The 19,362-nt window shown below is 41.3% G+C and overlaps 1 protein-coding gene across 2 annotated transcripts; it reads left to right on the top strand.

Moving 5' to 3' along the window:
* The first annotated feature begins 3,691 nt into the window (after positions 1-3,691).
* Positions 3,692-18,656, top strand: LOC120301291 (intercellular adhesion molecule 5-like). 2 transcript variants are annotated; one of them, XM_039328338.1, is made up of 7 exons: positions 3,695-4,038; positions 8,570-8,830; positions 9,756-10,064; positions 10,307-10,663; positions 11,458-11,739; positions 15,292-15,534; positions 17,660-18,656. In XM_039328338.1, the coding sequence occupies exons 1-7, from the start codon at positions 3,981-3,983 to the stop codon at positions 17,863-17,865; spliced, it is 1,716 nt and encodes a 571-aa protein (XP_039184272.1). In that variant the 5' UTR covers positions 3,695-3,980; the 3' UTR covers positions 17,866-18,656. The 2 variants fall into 2 exon arrangements, with proteins under 2 accessions (XP_039184273.1, XP_039184272.1); XM_039328339.1 differs by lacking the exon at positions 11,458-11,739 and having other exon boundaries at positions 3,692-4,038.
* The last annotated feature ends 706 nt before the right edge of the window (positions 18,657-19,362 follow it).

The following is a 19,362-nucleotide window of genomic DNA, read 5'->3' as shown; positions in this document are numbered from 1 at the left end:
ACAAGGATTTTCAACCTTTTCATCCATTGTACCATTTTTAGGATATGGCAACATCCGAATACCACCAATCGCCTAGCAAGTTGTCAAAAACTTGATGACCAAAAAAAAAAGGAAAAAAGTGATAAAGTACAGGTAGTCCTCGACTTACAACAGTTTGCCTAGTGACTGTTTGAAGTTACAATGGCACTGAAAAGAGTGCCCCCCAAGCCACAGCCGAGCAAGACAGCGCCCGGCGGTGCTTTTCCTCCTGTCCAAGGTTTTCATTGTTGTGAGCATTTCTGTTGAAGATTGGCAGCAGGGGTGGGGTGGGGGGAGGGTGTTTGGTTTTTATTCCCCCCGTGTGCTGGGTGGTTACAGCAGATTTGGGTCACTTCACATGACCGTGGGACACTGTGACTATCATAAATATGAATCAGTTGCCAAGCATCTGAATGTAAATCACAAGACCCTGGAGATGCTGCAAATTCCAGCTGATCAGTGCTTCTTCTGGGCTTAGCAGAAGTGCCAGGATCAGTGCTGCTTTCCAGCTGATTGGTGCTTCTTCAGGGCTCAGCAGAAGCACCAGGATCAGCGCCGAGCTCCAGCTGGAGCCTGGTGCTGATCCTGGTGCTTCCGTTGAGCCCTGACAGCCCTGCAGCTCCAGCCATCTCTTGCTCAGGCTTGTGCGGTGCTGCCACTAGTTCAGCTCATTCCCCTCCCCCACTACTTTTCTAGGATGGTCACATACCACCTGCCAGGTGCCAATGTACCACAGGTGGTACCCGTACCACTGGTTGAAAAGCCCTGTCTTAGGGGACATCTGGCAAAAGTAGGACACGCCCTCTGTCTGCCAGGAATAGCTTTAAAATCAAATATGTTTGAGTATCTAAAATGCTTTCTGTTCCTGAGCAGCTTTTATTTGTTTCTTGATAAATACTAACCACAAGTTAACAAACTCAGTTCTGTGACCTTAATTAATTGGTTAGCATTCTCTGCTGGGTTATACTGCTACCCTGAAATTGACAAGACCTGAATCAGCTTTAGTTCCTCTGTCTAGCACATTCTTGCCATAATAAAAATAATCTTTCTGATACTGGAGAAAATAATTTCATATACATATAGCCTTAAGTACTCTTTTGTTTTTGCTCTCAGTTTTTCAATGGAACTTTTACGTAGATGTCAAGAAAGTTAAGCGGTTTTCCTTTCCAATTCTCCAAGTACTTCTTTTCCTGTTCTGATAGGTCTATTCAGAGCCCCATTGGACAGAAGTAGTACAGAAACTACATCAATCAACCAATCAATCAGACTGGGGTGCCTAGCAATATTAGTTTGTGTTAGTTTCAATTTAAAAAAAAAACATTCAAAGAGTTTTCTTGATGTTCCCATGAGGACAGCAGTCTGGGCAGAATACACTTAGCTTAAGCCCTAAGAGAAGCATAAGTTGTGTAAATTATTGGTTCTCTTTAAAATTCAGCCATTGATTGACCCGTCATATATTCTTGCAACTATGGCTGCTTCGCTGATATGAATCTATTTTTCAAAGTGTTTTTATTTTCTTCACTTATGAAAAATCAGAGAGAAGTGAGAAACCCAGGAAATCCAAGGCAGAAACTCCAGTTCAGGAATAATTCACAAGTACATGATGGCACCTGGAATTCTAGAGCTTTTACAATTGTATTTTTCCAACACCAAATCATAAAATAGTTATAAATTATTCTGTCCCTTATTTTTTAAAAAAAGTTAGAGTGTCATTTGTGAGAATAATCTTAAAAAACGTCAAAGCAGGAAGTATTGGCAGACAGATCTGAGAAATTGATGGGAGGCTAGATGCCCTGTTGAGAGGTCTTTGTCAATTCTTTTTTCTATTTATCCTCAATTACCATTGTGGTGTTTTACACTTTAATAATGTTTTTATTGTTTCAACATATTATTAACTGCCTGGAGTCACATTTGTGAGATTAGGCAGTCATATAACTCAATTAAGCTCTAGAGACCTAGAAGCAAGTGAAACAACATAGAAAGTAATTTAATGGTGACTGGAAGGATTGCTGAAGCTGCTGCTGGACACTGCTGATCACCTTCTCCACCAGTAAGAAAGGGCAGATGAGAGGCATCAGATGTCTGGGTTAAGTGCATAGTGGAGCAATCTCCTCGTTCTTTAAAACTGCCTTGAAGCAGAGGTTAGCCCCTCCTCAATAAGAGAGAGAGAGAGAGAGAGAGAGAGAGAGAGAGAGAGAGAGAATAGGGACAATCACCCAATCTGTCCTCCTTTGCAGGAGCAATGAAACGTGCACTATATTGTAGACCTTTGCCCTTTCTGAACACGGTTGTGAGACTGCAAACATGTATATAAGCTTCTATCACAACATAAAAACACATCTACCATCATTCTAAAGTTCTAGTTTAGTTTCTCTGGGATGTCTATGAGGGACATGGTGTCCACTATATTTATAGGGGAAGCACATCAGCAATTGACACCCATGCAAGACTTACAAGAAAAGAAGCAGATATATTTTTGGTGCCAGTTCTTAGTACTGCAAAGTCCCACTTCACCACCTTCTCTTTTCCTGCTGCTCGTGCTACTCATAAGGGGCAGGAAAAGGGAAGTCCCTCTGCTGCTGCTTCTCCAGTTCTATGAAATTTGGGGAGCTGACCCGCCTCCAAGCTTCTCTCCTCCACTGATTCCAGATGAGCTGTCATTTCAAAGACCTCTTCCCCTACTACCAGCCATGAATCAGAAATGGAAGAGGTGGCCTTTTTGACAAAGGCAGCCTTCAAAATCAGAGGCCAGGAACCAGGAGGTGGTGGTGGGGAGGGAGGGCAAGGTTGGAGGCTTGTCCACAGTAGCCTCAAGTGAGCCCCTACCTCAAATCTACATGAAACAATTCATGACAGACTTCTCAGCCCAGAAAGGCAGGCTGGAGGGGGGAGCCCTTTGGTGATGGAGAAGAAGCTACAGGCTCAGGCTATCTGGATAATGGACCAGGGTTGGGTTGAGAAGGAGGCTATGCATTCAGGTCCTCAGCACATATTTCATGGGAAGCCTTTCTGCTGGGTCGAACAGGACGTGGTGGTGAATCAGGGTAAGATTTATGGAAAGTTGTATCATCAACTTAGGAATGGAGGAGGGTCTGAAATGTAAAACTTTCAGTTTTCTTAAGATAAATTCATTTTTACAGTTAGCGCACAGACCTGCGCTTAAACCCGATTGCCAGGTTTTGAGGCTATCTTTTACAGATGAAAAGTCGTGGTGAGTTGCAGTTACCTCTTAAATTAAAGCAACCTTCGACTCGCCTGGAATGGGCGAAGCGAAGGAAAGCAATAAAAAAAAGTGTTGCGAGATCTTCAACTATAATAGCACATTTCTCCCGCCATCGCTTCCGGAATCCCTTCCTAGGAAAAGGGCTGAGCTGAGCGTGGTTCGTCCAACCTCGTGGGGCTGGTTATCGCTCTGAAAGCTCCCCTCCCTTTTTAAATAAACTTTCAATGTTAATTTTTAATCCATCCTTGACTTTTTAAATTGTAAATTTTATATACTTTGTGTTGTAATGTTTTTACTGTAGAGTCCCTCTGCGAAGTAAACAGGCGGTTTTTAAACATTTGATACCTATATGAACCCACAAACACTCAAATAAACTCCGGTCCTTCATCATTTGAGCGGATGGTCTCGGCGGGGGCGGGGCATCGCCTCGTGGGAGCGTGTCACCGTGGCTGGAACTTTCCCCAGCCCCACGCGGAGGTTGAGGTGCTTGGGGCAGTAAGTAAGAAATCGATCGGGGTTTTCCGTGACCCTCATAAGGGCTGCGTGGGGAAAAGAGGCGTTTCCCGGAACGTTTATAGGAGGAGCGACGCGTCTAGTCGGGCAAAAAGGCTCAGGCGCCGGGTTGCGTGTGGATCTAGCGGCAGCAAGCAGCCTTTGAGTTTGTGGTCTTGGGCCACTTGGCCACTTGGCGCCCGCGCAGACGCCTTCCTCTTAAGTTTTGAGTTTCGCTCCGATCATCATGCAGCGGCCTTCCGTCTTTTTCCTCCTTGCTTTGGGCTCCTGGGCTTTTGGAAAAGGTAAGGGAGCGGTAGTTTTTTTTTCAGAATATACAGTATCTTCCTCCAAACTTTCAGCGCCTAGTTCGGAGAGGAGATCTGTCACCGGTGGAATGTGGGATCTATAGGTTTTGATGAGGGAAATTGCCTCTCTGGGTCCTCTGCCTACAACCCTCTGCTCCCGACCGGTCCGGAAACAGCTGGTTCTGATCAGGAAGATTTTTGTACCCTTCATTCAGGCTGCAGAGTTACTTTATAAGTCTGAGGATTGGCGTTAGAAATGAATACATAGAATGAACTCGGATCAAACCTCAGCGCCGCTTAAGGCTTATCTAAACCGCACACTAGAGAGCTACTTTGATGTAGAAACTGGAGAACTTTGAGTTCTGATTCTGCTTTAGGCATGAAACCAACTGGGTGACTTTGGGCCAGGCATTCTATGGGCTACTAGTTAGGACATTGCCCAAGGGCAAATCCGCAAAACCTTGCCAAGAAAACTGCAGATTTTAGTCCAAACAAGGCACACTCCTGTATACAAACTTCATGTTCACTTATTGCCCTAAAGTTATAATTTTCTTCTTTTCTCTCTACCTATTCCTGGAAAAGAGCAAGAATGGGACTTTTTAATCTTAAAAAATTAGGTGATTCCCCAAATCAGTTTCGGAGACAGCAATTGCAGAGGGTTTGTCCTAAACATTCATTCCCTCTGGTCTTTTAATTCTTTGCCCAACCTGAAGGCTTGATAAATAAGGTTTCTTACTTATCTTCCCTGAACTCTTGCACCTGCAATCAATTTGTTAGAAGGAAACAAACAAGAGGTTTCTCCCATCAACCCTAAAATACTCAGATATTTCCATCTCCTTCCATTTGATCTCCCATGAAAACACGGTGGGTTGAATATTATTTGGTAATCAATCACGTTCTTTGTGGAGGCAGAATACAGATTTTATTGCAGGCTCAGCTGGTTAAAGAACAGTAGGACAATATTTAGATGCTGAAGCCCATACCTTGAGTGCTGGCCAGACATTAGGGAGGACGGGGGAATGACCTATCTTCTCCAACTTGTGTTTTCTTGTAGATGTAAGTTAAATTTGTCTCTTAGAGACACCAGTTAACTGTTGATTCAGAAAATAACACAAAGGGTTGAGAAAGGAGGCTTTGCTGGAGGAGGAACAAACATTCCTCTCTAGAGTTACTCCCTAAATTTACTCTAAATTTATTCACTTTGACAAAGTGAATAAATTAGTGGACCAGCAAAATGCTGTGGACATAATATACTTGGATTTCAGTAAGGCATTTGAAAAGTAGACCACAACCTATTTATTAGTAAATTAGAAAAATGTGGCATAGATAGTATCCCCACCAGATGGATTTGTAATTGACTGACAAACCATACTCAACAAATAGTCCTCAATGGAACTACATCTACATGGAGGGAGGTAAGTAGTGGGATACCCCAAGATTCTGTCTTAGGCCAGTACTTTTCAATATCTTCATAAACAATTTAAATGAGAGAATAGAAGGGGAATGCATCCAATTTGCAGATGACACCAAGCTGGCAGGAATAGCCAACATCCCAGAAGATGGGCTCAAGAGCTATAAGGATCTCGACAGACTTGAACACTGGGCCCTATCTAACAAAATGAAATGAAGTTCAATAGTGAGAAAAATGCACTTTACACTTAGGCAAGAAAAACCAAATGTACAAGTTTAGACTAGATGGAACCTGACTCCATAACAGTAAGTGTGAGAGGCATCTTGAAATCCTAGTGGACAGTCACTTAAAGATGAGCCAGCCGTGTGTGTCAGCAGCCAAAAAAAGTCAAAGCAGACCCAGGGAGAGAATCCAGATCACGTGAAGTATTAGTACCGCTTTATAAGGCCTTAGTAAGACCACACTTGGAATATTGCATCCAGTTTTGGTTACCATATTATAAAAAAAAAGATGTTGAGACTCTGGAGTGCAGAGAAGAGCAGCAAAGATGATAAGGGAGCTGGAGGGTTAAATATATGAAGAACGGTGGCAGCAATTGGGTATGTCTAGTTCAGGGGTAGGCAGCCTTGGCTCTTTTATGACTCGTGGACTTCAACTCCTAGAATTCCTGAGCCAGCCATTCTAGGAGTTGAAGTCCACGAGTCATAAAAGCCAAGATTGCCTACCCCTGGTAGTTTAATGAAAAGAAGGACTAGGTGTGACATGATAGCAGTGTTCCAATAGCTGCCACAAAGAAGAATGGGTCAACCTATTCTCCAAAGCAACAAAAGACAGGACAAGAAGCAATGGATGAAAAGTAATCAATGAGAGAAACAACCTAGAAGAAGAAATTCCTTGACAGTGAGATTTAGACAGAGTGACTTAGTTTAGAAAAATATGAAAAATGTAGGGTTAACTTTTCCATCCGCAGTTGCGTAAGAATTCTGGAGAATTCCTATGAAACACAGCTACCAAAACCCACCCAGCTTGTTGTCTCTGCTGAAATGCATTTCAGTTGCATGTTGGTCGCTTTTTATTCCCTTGGCAAGATTATTCAGATAGGAGAGTGCCAAAAGTCTCCTTCTCAAGTTGCAACATAGATAAGACATCTAGCAGCCCCTCCCATGTTGATTCAAGATGATCTGTGAGCTTAGGGGGGGGGACAACAATAAAGCATAGAATTGCAGCCCAATAACTCAAGGGTTTCTTTAAATGGACATTCTTCAGTTGTGCAATTTCTGGAAAGGAGCTATATTTCTTTTAACACAGGCAGGAAAAGGAGTGGCAATTAATCCTAGACAGACAGGTACCTTATCATTATGCAAAGCGAAAAAGAAGCCTTGAAGCTCCTGAGTCACATCTGAACACAAGCAGTGAAGTAATTCAGTGATTGTGACTCTCTAAGTATCACCAAAGGCAATGCCTCCAAAATTTACAGGAACAGATTTCCACATTCTGTAGGCTACAACCTTTTTTGCTGAACTATCAGAACTGCTTTCTCCAATCTGCCACACTCAGAGGTGTTGAGACTGCCAGAATTCCCAGTCAGAACAATGGTACATTTAAAAAAGGAGTAAAGCTTTGATCGCGTGGCCAAGGTTGCCATCTTTACTTTTTGGCACCGCACTCCCACCCCCATGGAGATTTCTGCTGAAGCATTCAAGAGTGCAGGGACTGTGCTAGATGAACTAATGAAAAACACTTGTGAAGATTACAGCAATATTTTTAGTGGCTAGAGAAGAAAGTTCAGGGATAGAGGGATTTCTCAGATTCCAAAGCAATCTGGACTTATTCAAATTCAGTCTATTTTCCCCTTATTTTGGAGATGTGTCAGAGGAAATGGAAAGTTTTGGATTAAAAGTGTCTCTGCTTTTGGAATATCAATAGTGCAACAGCAAGGACTGAAATTTCTGAAGTTCACTTCTTTGGGAAGGCAGATCTCTTCCTTAGTTTGATCTTTCCCCCTACACATTGTCCTCCCAAGAGGAGTATAATTCCTCCCTAATAAAGCAGTTAGAACAAATATTGAATGGTTTCCTGCAATTTTACCAGTCTTTGGAAATGAGACATAACTTGGTATTGATCAAAGAACTGGGTTCCTGATATTCATAATAAAGAAAAGGCAGGAAATATATAGCTCTTCCTTCTCATTAGGTGGCCAAAGTACTTGAGTTTCAACTTCAGGATCTGGCCTTCTAAAGAGCAGTCGGGGTTGATCTCTTTGGCCACCTAATGAGAAGGAAGGACTCACTGGAGAAGAGCCTGATGCTGGAAAAGATTGAGGGCAATAGAAGAAGGGGACGACAGAGAATGAGATGTCTGGATGGAGTCACTGAAGCAGTAGGTGTGAATTTAAATGGACTCCAGAAGATGGTAGAGGACAGGAAGACCTGGAGGAACGTTGTCCATGGGGTCGCGATGGGTCGGACACAACTTCGCAGTTAACAACAAATATAGCTCTTAGTTATGGAAAGATATGCTATGTCCTAATTCCTGCTCAGAATTGGGACAGCAACTAAGTAACGTTAAGAGAGAATTGTTTTGTCAACACAGTGACCTCTCATATTCATAAGGGGCATATGATGGCCATTGCGCATGTCCCCTTCTCTCTAATCCATTATTTCTCAATCTTGACCACTTTAAGAAGTGGACTTCAATTCCCAGAATTTGCGGAGTTGAAGTCCACACATCTTAAAGTAGCTAACGTTGAGAGATGCTGCTCAATCTCTTGGGGCTGACTGGGCAAAAGTGGCATTTTTGAAGATAAGAGACTTGTCTTTGTTTCACGATCTCATCAAATCCAGGAGAACTATTCATTTACAACACTCAGAAGTCTAATTGACCTTAACAGACAGACTTGAATAACATAACTTTTATTGCCTGCTTTATTCAGCCACATTCGCTAATGCCTGTTATTTATGTTTTTATATTTATATGGCTGCACATAATGCCAAAGTGATTCTGGATGGTGAATACAGTTAATACTAGAAAATTAAATCTCATTGCTTTTAAGCCCTTTCCATTCTTTTTATAACTGTATTTTTATGCAAGTTGTATTTTTTTTTTTTTTAATTTGAGGATTCGCAGAGGAAGACTTTGTGAGAATTTGGCCGGAAAATCCTGTGGTGCAATTTGGAAGTTCGCTTCAGATAAACTGCAGCGCCAATACGGAAGCAGAAGCGATTGGCCTTGAATCACCCTTCAAAAGGGAAATCATTGGAATTGGATCCAATTGGAAAGCCTTCCGTGTCTCCAACATCAGGGACTGGAAAAGTAGCCTCTTGTGCTATACTAAGGAAGGCTCAGGAAAATCTGCAAAAGCAACCATTACTACTTACAGTAAGTCACATGATGACTGTAACAGCAGATGAAAAAATATTGGGCATCTAAATTCAACAGGAAGCCACAAAAGAGTCCCTTAGTCCGGTAGAATCAGTCCTTAGCACTGTTGGCTGAAGTGGTCAAATAACCAAGTAATGGACAACAGAAACTGGAATAAAAGCAATTAACAAAGTTTTATTGAACAATCTGGGATACTTATGCAGGAGAGTTTTGTTCTCCCCCAGCTGCAATTGATGTATTTCCTTTATCAAAATTACATAGCTACCCATCCCACTAAAAGTGGGAGCAGCATACCACAAAGTTAAAACAGTGAAGCAATACATGAAGCTGGTATGCAGGGCAGCAGGAAGGGCCCACCATGGCAAGCCACCCAGAAGGGGAGGCTTTCTTAGGCAACATTTTTAACTCTTCAACATTTCTCTCCTCTCTTCCCCTGGACTCCTTTTGGGAAAATAAGACAGGTCACAATTGCATAGTTTACAGTGTTTAGGGGAAAATAAGTGAAGAGAATATGTGATCAAGTGTTGGGGAATTGACAGAGGAAAGCTATATTTTGGTAAGGATTAGCTACATTAATTCCTAGGAAGAATGCAGGCACCTAGCTAAGGCAAAAGATGGAAATAATTATCTAACTAGGCGAGCAAATAGAAGTAGAATATTCAGATGGCAAGAGACAAGATATTTCTTTGGAGAAAGCTAGGGCGTACCATCCACTATCCCTTATAAATATATAGAGATCTAAGTTTTACTTAGAATATACAGGAAAATATATGTATTTTCCAAGCTGGAGAATATGTACTTAGGCATAGAGAACTTAATTGCCATAGAATAAATAACAGAAGAGCCATGTTATTGCTAGTTCATCACTTCTAGCAGATGCTAATCAAACTAAATTGATTCAGAACATTTTATTTCATTTCAGAATCTCCAGACAGTGTTGAGCTGGATCCAGTACCACAAATGGAAGTGGGAAAGCTGTATAACTTGACATGCCGGGTTTCTGGTGTAGCTCCCATCCGGAACCTCACCATAACCTTGCTGAAAGGGGAAGAGCAACTTCTGGTAGAGACTTTTGAAAAGGACAAAGCTGGTCCTCTTGTGGTGAACCATGGCATTAGAGCTCAGCAAAATGACTACAACAAGACAATCACCTGCCAAACATCCCTGGATCTGAGACCAAGAGGACCACTCCTAAAAAATACTTCCCACGGCATATCATTATGGACTTTTGGTGAGATCCCATCCATTGCCCCGGTTCTGAATTAGACATACTGCACCCTGTGGCTAGACAATGCTAAATCTCCGGGTGAGGGGTGAGAAAAAAGTTGGTCTGTTTTGATTTTTGTTTGCATGGATTTGATGTCCTCTGCAGTTGCCCTACCGCTCACCTCCTGAGAGGCTAGGGAGAGAATACTATTGTGGCTGTGATTTCTTTTGCGATAACTGATATGATTTCTCTTACTTCATTGGCAGATTTTGCAAAGGCTCCCCTGCTCCATGCTGGCCTGTTCTTAGAAGCTGGGACCGTGATGGAAGTGATGTGTGATGCGCCTGAGGCTTCCCCAGCTGATGAAGTCATGTTTGATCTGTGGTTTGCAGGGGAACCTTTGACCTACAGCTCCGTCAATGGGAAAAAAGTCGCAATACATCACAATACGTCACGTGATGTGGAGAGTTTGACACCCATGTTCTACAGCATCAGTGTGATGGGGGGCTTGGCAAGTGCCCAGGCTGTGATAGCCTCTTCCTCAGTTGGAGATCAAGAGTTGATCTGCAAGGTCTCTCTGGGGCCAGTGACCAAAACCGTGACGAAGATGGTGAATGTGTTTGGTGAGTCTCCTATCTGTAATTACTAACACAGACAGATTTAGAAGAGTTTTCTTCCATCTATTTGAACAAACCTAGAAGAGGTTAGAAGTTAGATTGATTTTATTTTGAAAAGCAAAACTTTAGTAATGGATTGGATCAGTCTAAGTAGCTTGAGAGAGAGAGAGAGAGAGAGAGAGAGAGAGAGAGAGAGAGCCCTTTGAAACCAATGGAACAGATCTATCTATCTGTTCTATTTTCATTGAGATCCAATACAACTATTTTAGGATGAACCAAAAAATATTCTTATTTAGGTTAAATATATACAGAGCTTAGATCTGACATAAAGCCATTAGACATAAAGGCCATTACAAGTTATGATTGATTTGTTTTTACTGTATTGCATTTTGACTTGCAATATTTATTTAAAGAGGTCCACATGTCTTAACCAAATAGAGAATGCAGAAATTGAAGAAAACAGCCACTTTCATCCATTTCACTTCTTTGGAACATCTGGTATCCAGCTGTTCCAAATGTGCTACTTCTAAAATATGGCCTCTAGCCAGGTTTCATACAAGAACTCTGAGATAAATGTGGACTGAGAGAGAGTGTGAAGGTGAAAGTCCTTCACTAAGCCTCTATGATTGTAGATGGACTTGAACTTGGGGTTCCTCTATCCTAGTCCTTAATCGCAGTTTTAATATCTAGGACAGGAGGGGGAGACATAACCTTTAGCCAGCATTTGTTTTAACAGTTTTCATTAACCATTTTATAACCATCTAAGTCCATTATCACTGCTCTGCTCTATTCCCTCACAGCTTTACCAAAGCCCATCTTGCAAATTGGCAGATCAGAAATCGCCGTTGGTCAAACGGTGAACATTACATGTAGTGCGGATGGTAGTGCTTCCCCTGGTTTTAAAATGCAGATCAGGAATGCTACCAAAATATTAGCATCCGGCAACGTAGATCAAGTTTTCTTGCAGCATGCAGTGATCGCTCAACAAGAGGATAATGGGAGGGAATTCATCTGCCAAGTCATCCTGACTGTTGATGGGCACACCAAGGAAAGAAACATATCTCAAAATCTCACTGTCTTCTGTGAGTAGGAAAAAAAATACACTTCATGTTTTATTCCTAGAGATTCAGTAATCTTTACTTCAAATAGTGTGCCAACAAATTTTGCAGCTAGGACAGTGATGGCGAACCTTTTAGAGACCGAGTGCCCTAACTGCAACCCAAAACCCACTTAAGTATCGTTGGGTGCTGGGTGGGGTGGCCCATTAGGTGGGCGTGGCCCATTGGGTGGATGTGGCTACAGTAATAACGACAGACTGGGTGGGACTGGGTGGGACTAAAAAGTTCAATTCCAACTTTGCGAGATTTTTTTTTTCCCGCGAGAAGTTGAAATTGATTGAACCTTTTTTTGTTGCACACGGTGGCAGAGGCCTAAAGCAAAAAGGTTTTATAAAACCCAGCTGAAGGCCTAGGACTGGGGCAATGGCATGCGTGCCCACAGAGAGGGCTCTGCATCCCACCTGTGGCACTGCGTGCCATAGGTTCGCCACCACGGAGCTAGGATAAATTTTGGAAATTGGGTGCCATTGCATACTTTTATGTAATCCCAGGGCTCTGCATCCTAGAAGAGGGAGGGAAATAGGATCATATGAGTAGTTGCTTCTATCACCCAGTGGTTCCTTTCCTATAGGAACTCACACTGTGTTCTTCTCCTTCTAATTATTGATGTGCTGGGAAATTATTGTTTATTTGTTAAATTTATATCGTTACTTCTCTTAGTTCTGTGACTCTGGGTGGTTATATAGATTTAACAAATAGATAAAAAATTCAGTATAACTGAGTAATAAAATTACAACAAGAAAAATCATTAAAAACAATAAAAATCACTAAAAATACATGAAAGAGCACACTCAGTTTCTCTAACAATACAGTTACTTTAATAGCTCCATATCCCTCTTCCCAAATCCCCAGGCCAGATAGCAGAGCCCTGTCTTCAGGCCCTTCCGGAAGGCCAACAAGTTTGGGGTCAGTCTGGCCTCAGAAAGGAGTTTCAAAGCAAATGGACCTCCCACCTAATTTCTGAAGATGCAAGTTTATTGTTGCAATTAGAGTTACAGAATATGTACATTAGTTTTTGAGTTTAATTATGGGGAACCTGATATCATTCCCATGAACTAGGTAGGAAACCCAATGCAAGGCTGGCTGACAAAGTGGCAAATGGATTAGTAGGTTGGTGCCATCAGGAGAATTAATCTCTGACATCCAAAGCAATATGTCCCATTGGGGTAGTTATGCTTTTAAACTTCAGTAATACATTTTCTGATATTTATTTATTTATTTATTTGTTTGATTTTCCTCAGTACTCTTGGAAATATTTATATCCCTTTAAGTTGAGAACATAACGGGGGTAAGTACCTCCAAGAGTACTGAGGGAAATCAGAAAATGTATCACAAACTAGTAATACATTTTCTGATTTTCCTCAATACTCTTGGAAGTACTTATACTCCTTTATATTCTCAACCTATCTGGTTATTTAAATCTATTAAGGCTGTATGAAGAAGAGTTACTTGCTTCGGTGATGTGTTTCAGGCTTCGGCTGTGGTATACTATACTTTGACTTCCTTGATGCATGGGGTCTTATATTTGCACAAAATGAATCCGTTCTTTCATGAGTCAATCAGGAATAGAGGTAGTCTTTGACTTACGGCCAAAATGGAGCATAGGTTGTTGTGGTCATTAAGAGAGGCACCCATGTGACTGTCTTGCTCAATAACTACATTCCCAGCTTTTCCCATTATGGTCATTAAGAAGAGTGTGGCCTGTCTCAGGTTGTGGGAGAGGCCTTATGCAAGCCCAGGCCCATATTGCAGTACCGCTCAGCTCAGACATGGCCTACCCCCTGAGACACACTTGCACCCACAGATCCTACAGTCTACGATCTGTTTTCCATCCTTCCATCTCTCAGGCCTTGGGCTTCCTCTCTGCCCTGTCACATCTTGATCCACTTACCTCTTCTGAAGAACTCCTTTTTGAAAGAACACCCAATTGATGTGAGGCAAAGGCTGCCTGTTGCCTTTCTGGAAATGCTGCTATTGTTGCGATCTCTCAGAAGGGTGTGATTTTCCAAACGGTGCAAGGCAGTCTCCATAGGAAGGGCACATGTTGTATTGGCTGCGCACTCTTTTAGAAAAAGCAGTCTTTGGAAGAGATAAGTGAAGCAAGGTGTGATGGGACAGAAAGCAGACCCAAGGCTTCTGGGCGGGATGTGGGGAGGAAGGCAGGCAGATGGGAGTAAGTTGCAGTGTTCCTGGTTATAAGGACTGGTGGACTGCCAGGCACCCAAATTTTTATTACATGACCACAAGGGCCCTGCAAAGCCCATAACTGGATACAAATTGTATGTTTCTTTGTTCAGAACCATCCTAATTTCAAAAAGTGGCTGACTGAATGAGTGTAAGTCATTATAAGCTCCTGATCCAGAATGGGAACCTGAGCCTGTGCTGTTTTAAAGAGGTGTTTGAAGCAGTGCTTGGAAAATTTGCAAAATTTGCATAATTTCTATCCTATTCTGACATCCTAAGAAGAGTGATACTCAAATGTTCCATAATTTTTTTAAAAAATAAAAACAGTGGTTGATCCTCCTCCCTTGTGCTATGTTCTCCATTTGCCCAAAGCAATGACTTAATGATAAAGGAGAACCATACCAAATTCATGTTGAGTATTCCATTTGGAAAAATCATATAGAGGAGTTAAAAAAAAACTTTGCCCCTCCTCCCCCCAGCTTTGTAGTCCTGACTTAATCCTTCTATGGTTGTTTTTATAATTTTGAAAATGGCAGGATACTCAAAGTGTTCATGACTTCAAATATTATGATTTAATTGTCCCTCAGGTAAAAATAGATTCCAGCAATTTCTAAGGATAAGACAATTTTTTCCGTGAGGCTTGGATTTATTTACTTATTTAAAAACAACTCTGAATGGCTCCCAATCAAAAGTTCAAACAACATATAAAACCATATTAAAATATAAAACTAAACACATTAGAACATTAAAAACAACAAAAACCTGGTGCCAAGTCAAACTTCTAATGTGCAGTCATCCAATTTTATCCCAGCACTTGTGGGTTTTTAGTGCTTTTTGGCAGGCTAGGAAAGTAGAGGCCTGCTGAACTATAGGGGAGAGATGACAGGGGCTGCCATGGAAAAGACATGGTTCCTAGTCCATCAGATGGCAATATTTAGGGGAAGGGACTGGGAGCATGCTCACTTTATCTGATCTGGAAGGATGGGTAGATGTCTTTAGGAAAAGGGGGTCCTGCAGATAATGGAAGCATACTAAGGATCTTCAAAGTATCTGCAAGATGGGGGTCTATGCAAATTAGCCTTGGGACTCCCAAACTTTGATACTAGTTGCTAACTTCTGTATTTGGAGACCATGCTCCATCTGTGAAGGAGCATGGTGGTATCCTTATAGATTCCAGGATCCACTGAGAATGCACATTGTATAAACTGCCGTAGGTTATCACCAACGCTTCTCCAGTTTTGCAATACATAGTTGCTTCATTTCATCCATTATTACCAGTGAAACTAACCACATTTGCCACTATTGCTAACCACATTTCTTTCTCCATTCTAGATGGGCCCCAAATGGATGACTCCAACTGTCCCCAGACATTGACTTGGGAGGAGGGAAGTACGACAACATTTACCTGCTCAGCCTTGGGAAATCCCACACCAATTGTTCAATGCTGGAAAGATGGGAAGTCTTATAACACTGGGGAGCCACAGCTGGTCCAGACAGAGCATAATGGCATATATCAGTGCAATGCTACTAACCAGTATGGCTTTGATGCTAGAGATGTGACCATACACGTTGAAGGTAAGTTAACCTATTGACCTAAAGAATGACAAGAATGGCCACAGTCTTAAGTCTTGTAACTACCAACCAAATCTGCATTTATCTTTAGTTCTCAAGTAGTGACTTATAGACTTAACCCAGTGAAACAAACTGATAAAAATTCTGACCATAACAGGCCTTCCATCTATAGCCCAATCAAGAAAAATTGAAAAGGTTCTTGTGCTAAGCAAAGATTCATTGTGAAACAGTGAAGAAACTCTGTCCATGCTAGCAACCCTCATCCTGCTCATTCAATTGTCCTCCAATAATTTGCCATTATCTTTATATCTATTTCTCCAACCTGTGCCTTCACATTTTATTAAATTTCATCTCCAATAATCTTTAGCTAACTTCATCAGGTTTTGCAATTAAGCTATTATATATACATTTCCACTTTAATACTTCTGCTTCAACATCTTAATATAGCAAGAAGCATTTCCTGGAAGGACATGTTGCAGATATTCAGCATTAATAGTATTAAACAGTATCATCGCTTATTCCATTCCTTCTCTTTCCTATATTCATCCCTACTTTCTTTTTCTTTTTTTCTTTTTTTTGGGGGGGGGCTTTTTTCATCTGCTGGCAGGTACTGTAACTCTCTGCCCATTTATCAGACACATGTCTGTCTGCATCCTCTATTGAAAAAAAAACTCCTATCTCTTAGCTCTTTCATACATTCAATATTTGCCCATTATCTTTCCTTCAAAACTCCTCGGAGAATATATCTTTTTCTCAATTTCCTCCTCAATTTCACATACTTGTTTCAATGGAGTTTTCATGTAAGACATTCTATCCAACTGATTTAGACATGTTATAATCAATCTCCTGGTGGCCAACGCAAATCACCTATGTTCAGTTCTGGTGTTACCCAATTTATCCACTATTTTTGTTTCCTTGAACCATCATTATTTTCCTACCTGAGTTTCCTTAGTAATATCAAAACTACAGTGATCTTACACCTATTTATCTCATTAATGAGTGACATTCTTTAAATAACTTCATCAATAAAATGATCCACATTTGTAGTTTTCATTTAATCAATGATTGTAGGATCCACTGGTTCCCAACCACTAAGACAGCAAAGCAGTCAATCAACTCATGTTTGGATGATTGGAGCAGTATGGATTTACCTGATTCCTCGCTTTGTCACCAGATCCATTTCCAGAATTCACACCATTTTGGACATTGTTTAAACTATCCCTAATTCCTACATTGGCTGGTGTTTATTCAAGTTTAAATTGCTGATGTTAATTCCTCTGGTCTTATACACACCCAATGTTTCTTTTAAAAAATGCTTGTGGCTCTAGTATCAATACAGGTAGTCTTCACTAACCAGGGACCAGGAACTCTGTAGCTAAGTCATGCAGTTGTAAAACATGATGTTGGTTCCACTTGCTGTTGTTAGAAGAATCCTGCAGATTGCAGCATCCCGTAGTTACATATTCATCATTCACAATCTCCTGCCAGCTTCCCAATTAACTTTACCTGTCAGAAGCTGGCTGTTAAGGTTGCAAATGACAGTCATGTGACTGTAGAACCCTACAGCATTGTAACTGTCAGCTGGTTACTGAACATACAAATCATTTCACTTGGCCTCAGGGTCACATGGCCACAAGTATGAGAATCCTTCATAAGCACCCCTCATTCAGCACCATCATAACTTGAATAGTCATTGAACAAATATAAGTTCAGCAAGGACTACCTGTAAATCCCAGCTGATTCATACCTCCTTATACTAAAGTAGGAATATCATGCTTAAGAGTTCTTTCCCAGCCACTGCCAATTTTTTGGAACCAACTTTCATTGTCTTTTTTCAAAATGTCAATGCTTAAGCATTGACTCCTCATGCAGAATTATTATTTTGATTTGAATGAAAGTCCCCATGATGGTTTTACGTGCTGTGGACCATTAGCTTAGTGCGGCCTTATATTTTGTTTCTCAGATTGGAATGTACTGTATTATTGTACCAAATTGTTGATGGTGTATTTTATTATTATGTACCATGCCTGAAAATAACTGCTACTACTACTGCCTAGGTGGTAGAACTGTACTGCTATGGAACTAGTAGATGCCAAATTTTAATGCATTCGTGTTTTTCCTTTCGCAGCTTCTCAATCCATTGGCCATATCATTGGCTATATAATTGCTGCGGTGGTGCTGATTGCCATTGGGGCTGGTATAGCTTATTGGGTAAGCTATAACCAAAAGATTGGGATCTACCATCTGTGGCAGAAAGGGAAGCAACGGCAATCACCACAAGCTGCTCAAAACTCAGTGGAGCAAAGATTCCTGAATGGCAAAGCAAATGTCTAAGCAGATCTGTGTTTACTACAAACTGAAGAACCACTTGTCCCAATGCCAGCGAGATTGTAGCTGTGTTCAATGTTCATCACTCAACTTAGCTGCAGAGGATGTTGATTACATGCCATCAAGTCATTATTTATTTATATTTATTTATTTAAAACACCTGTAGCTGGCCATCTTTCCACCAACTCTGGGTGGCTCCCAATCAAAATTAGGGACCACATTGATAGATTTTCTCCATGATGTGGAAGAAGAAATATGGGAAACTGTTCTTCAGCTCCTGAACATTTGATGGGCAGTGGTCCAACTGGCCTTTGTTTTTGGACTTTGGAGGGGTGATGATAGTAACTTCTGCACTTTCAGTGAGTGGCAGTGCTTAGGCCTCCTGCCTTTTTCTGAAGCTCTCCTCTACCATCTAAGTGAACATTCAGACTTTTCTTTGAAAAAGCAACCAGGAACTAAAGGTGGTCTTAAAGTTTTTGGGCTACCTCCAGGAGGAGGCATTACTGGGAAACCACTAAGAAGTACTGGAATAGGAAGAGGGTGTCTGCAACACACCGCTTGGGCTTTTCCTGCAATAATGGACAACTCAGCCATAGAGTGTAAAGCATGTCAAACTCGTGATGTCACGTGATGTCGCGCAACGTATCGGGACGGTTTTGCCATTGCCTACAATGGGGTGGGTGCAGCTTCCAGGTGATATGTCCAGCCCACGGGCTGGCAGTTTGACACCCCTGGTGTAAAGCATCTTCCAGATTTCTCCTCACACCGTTAAATTAAAAATAATACCATAATCATAAGCAACATAGTAAAATTCTTTAGTCCTTTGTGCTCTCTGAGCTTGAATGTTTTCTTGCAGACATTTCATTACCCAACTGAATAACACCATCAGTCCTAGAAGGGAGTGGAGTTTGCTCTCTGTTTATATAGAGATGGCCTGCCTGTCATAATGATGGGGGTGTTCTTGGTAGTTCCTTAATTAGGCTGTTCTTTACTGTTTGTTTGTTTGAGTTAGCAGTTCCTTGACAGTGGTATTGTTTACTGCTTGTTGGTTGGTCTGGTATTAATCCTGGTGTTAAGCTCTGCTTATCTGGGTTCTGATTGCTGGTGAGGAGGTCTTTTTGCTTCCTGTTTAGCTTTTTAATTGTCTCTCTTGAATGAAATGTAGATACTATTTTTCACTATATGTCTACTGACAGCTAATTTGTCTGAGTGCCAGAGACTTCCAGGAATTCTCTAGCATTTCTTGGACTTAGCTTGGTCTAGGATACTCATAGTTTCCCAGTTGAAACTATGGCTAAATCTGTCCATGTGTTGTGCAATTAAGGAGTTTTCATTATGTCTTCGGACTGCTACGGCATTCTCAAAAACTCCTTTCTCTTTCTGCAGATTTGCACCTACAAATTTTCACAGCACATGCCAGAAAGTTAGAGCCTTTTTCTATTTTTAAATACTAGTACATGAGTTCATGATTATTAAGATGCCACATTCCATAACGCTAAGTCA

Source organism: Crotalus tigris, unplaced genomic scaffold (genome assembly GCF_016545835.1).
Source record: "Crotalus tigris isolate CLP2741 ecotype Arizona unplaced genomic scaffold, ASM1654583v1 scf7180000024375.2447938, whole genome shotgun sequence".
NCBI classification, from domain to species: Eukaryota; Metazoa; Chordata; class Lepidosauria; order Squamata; family Viperidae; genus Crotalus; species Crotalus tigris.
The sequence above is the reverse complement of the archived record's forward strand: the minus strand, read 5'-3'. Positions and strand labels throughout refer to the sequence as shown.

What these genes read in the sequence shown, in the direction of transcription:
- LOC120301291 (XM_039328338.1), top strand. Translation starts at nt 3,981, where the DNA reads ATGCAGCGGCCTTCCGTCTTTTTCCTCCTTGCTTTGGGCTCCTGGGCT. An exon ending in CATATCATTATGGACTTTTG is followed by an intron (nt 10,065 to 10,306) that starts GTGAGATCCCAT and finishes CTTCATTGGCAG; the next exon opens with ATTTTGCAAAGGCTCCCCTG. An exon ending in TCAAAATCTCACTGTCTTCT is followed by an intron (nt 11,740 to 15,291) that starts GTGAGTAGGAAA and finishes TCTCCATTCTAG; the next exon opens with ATGGGCCCCAAATGGATGAC.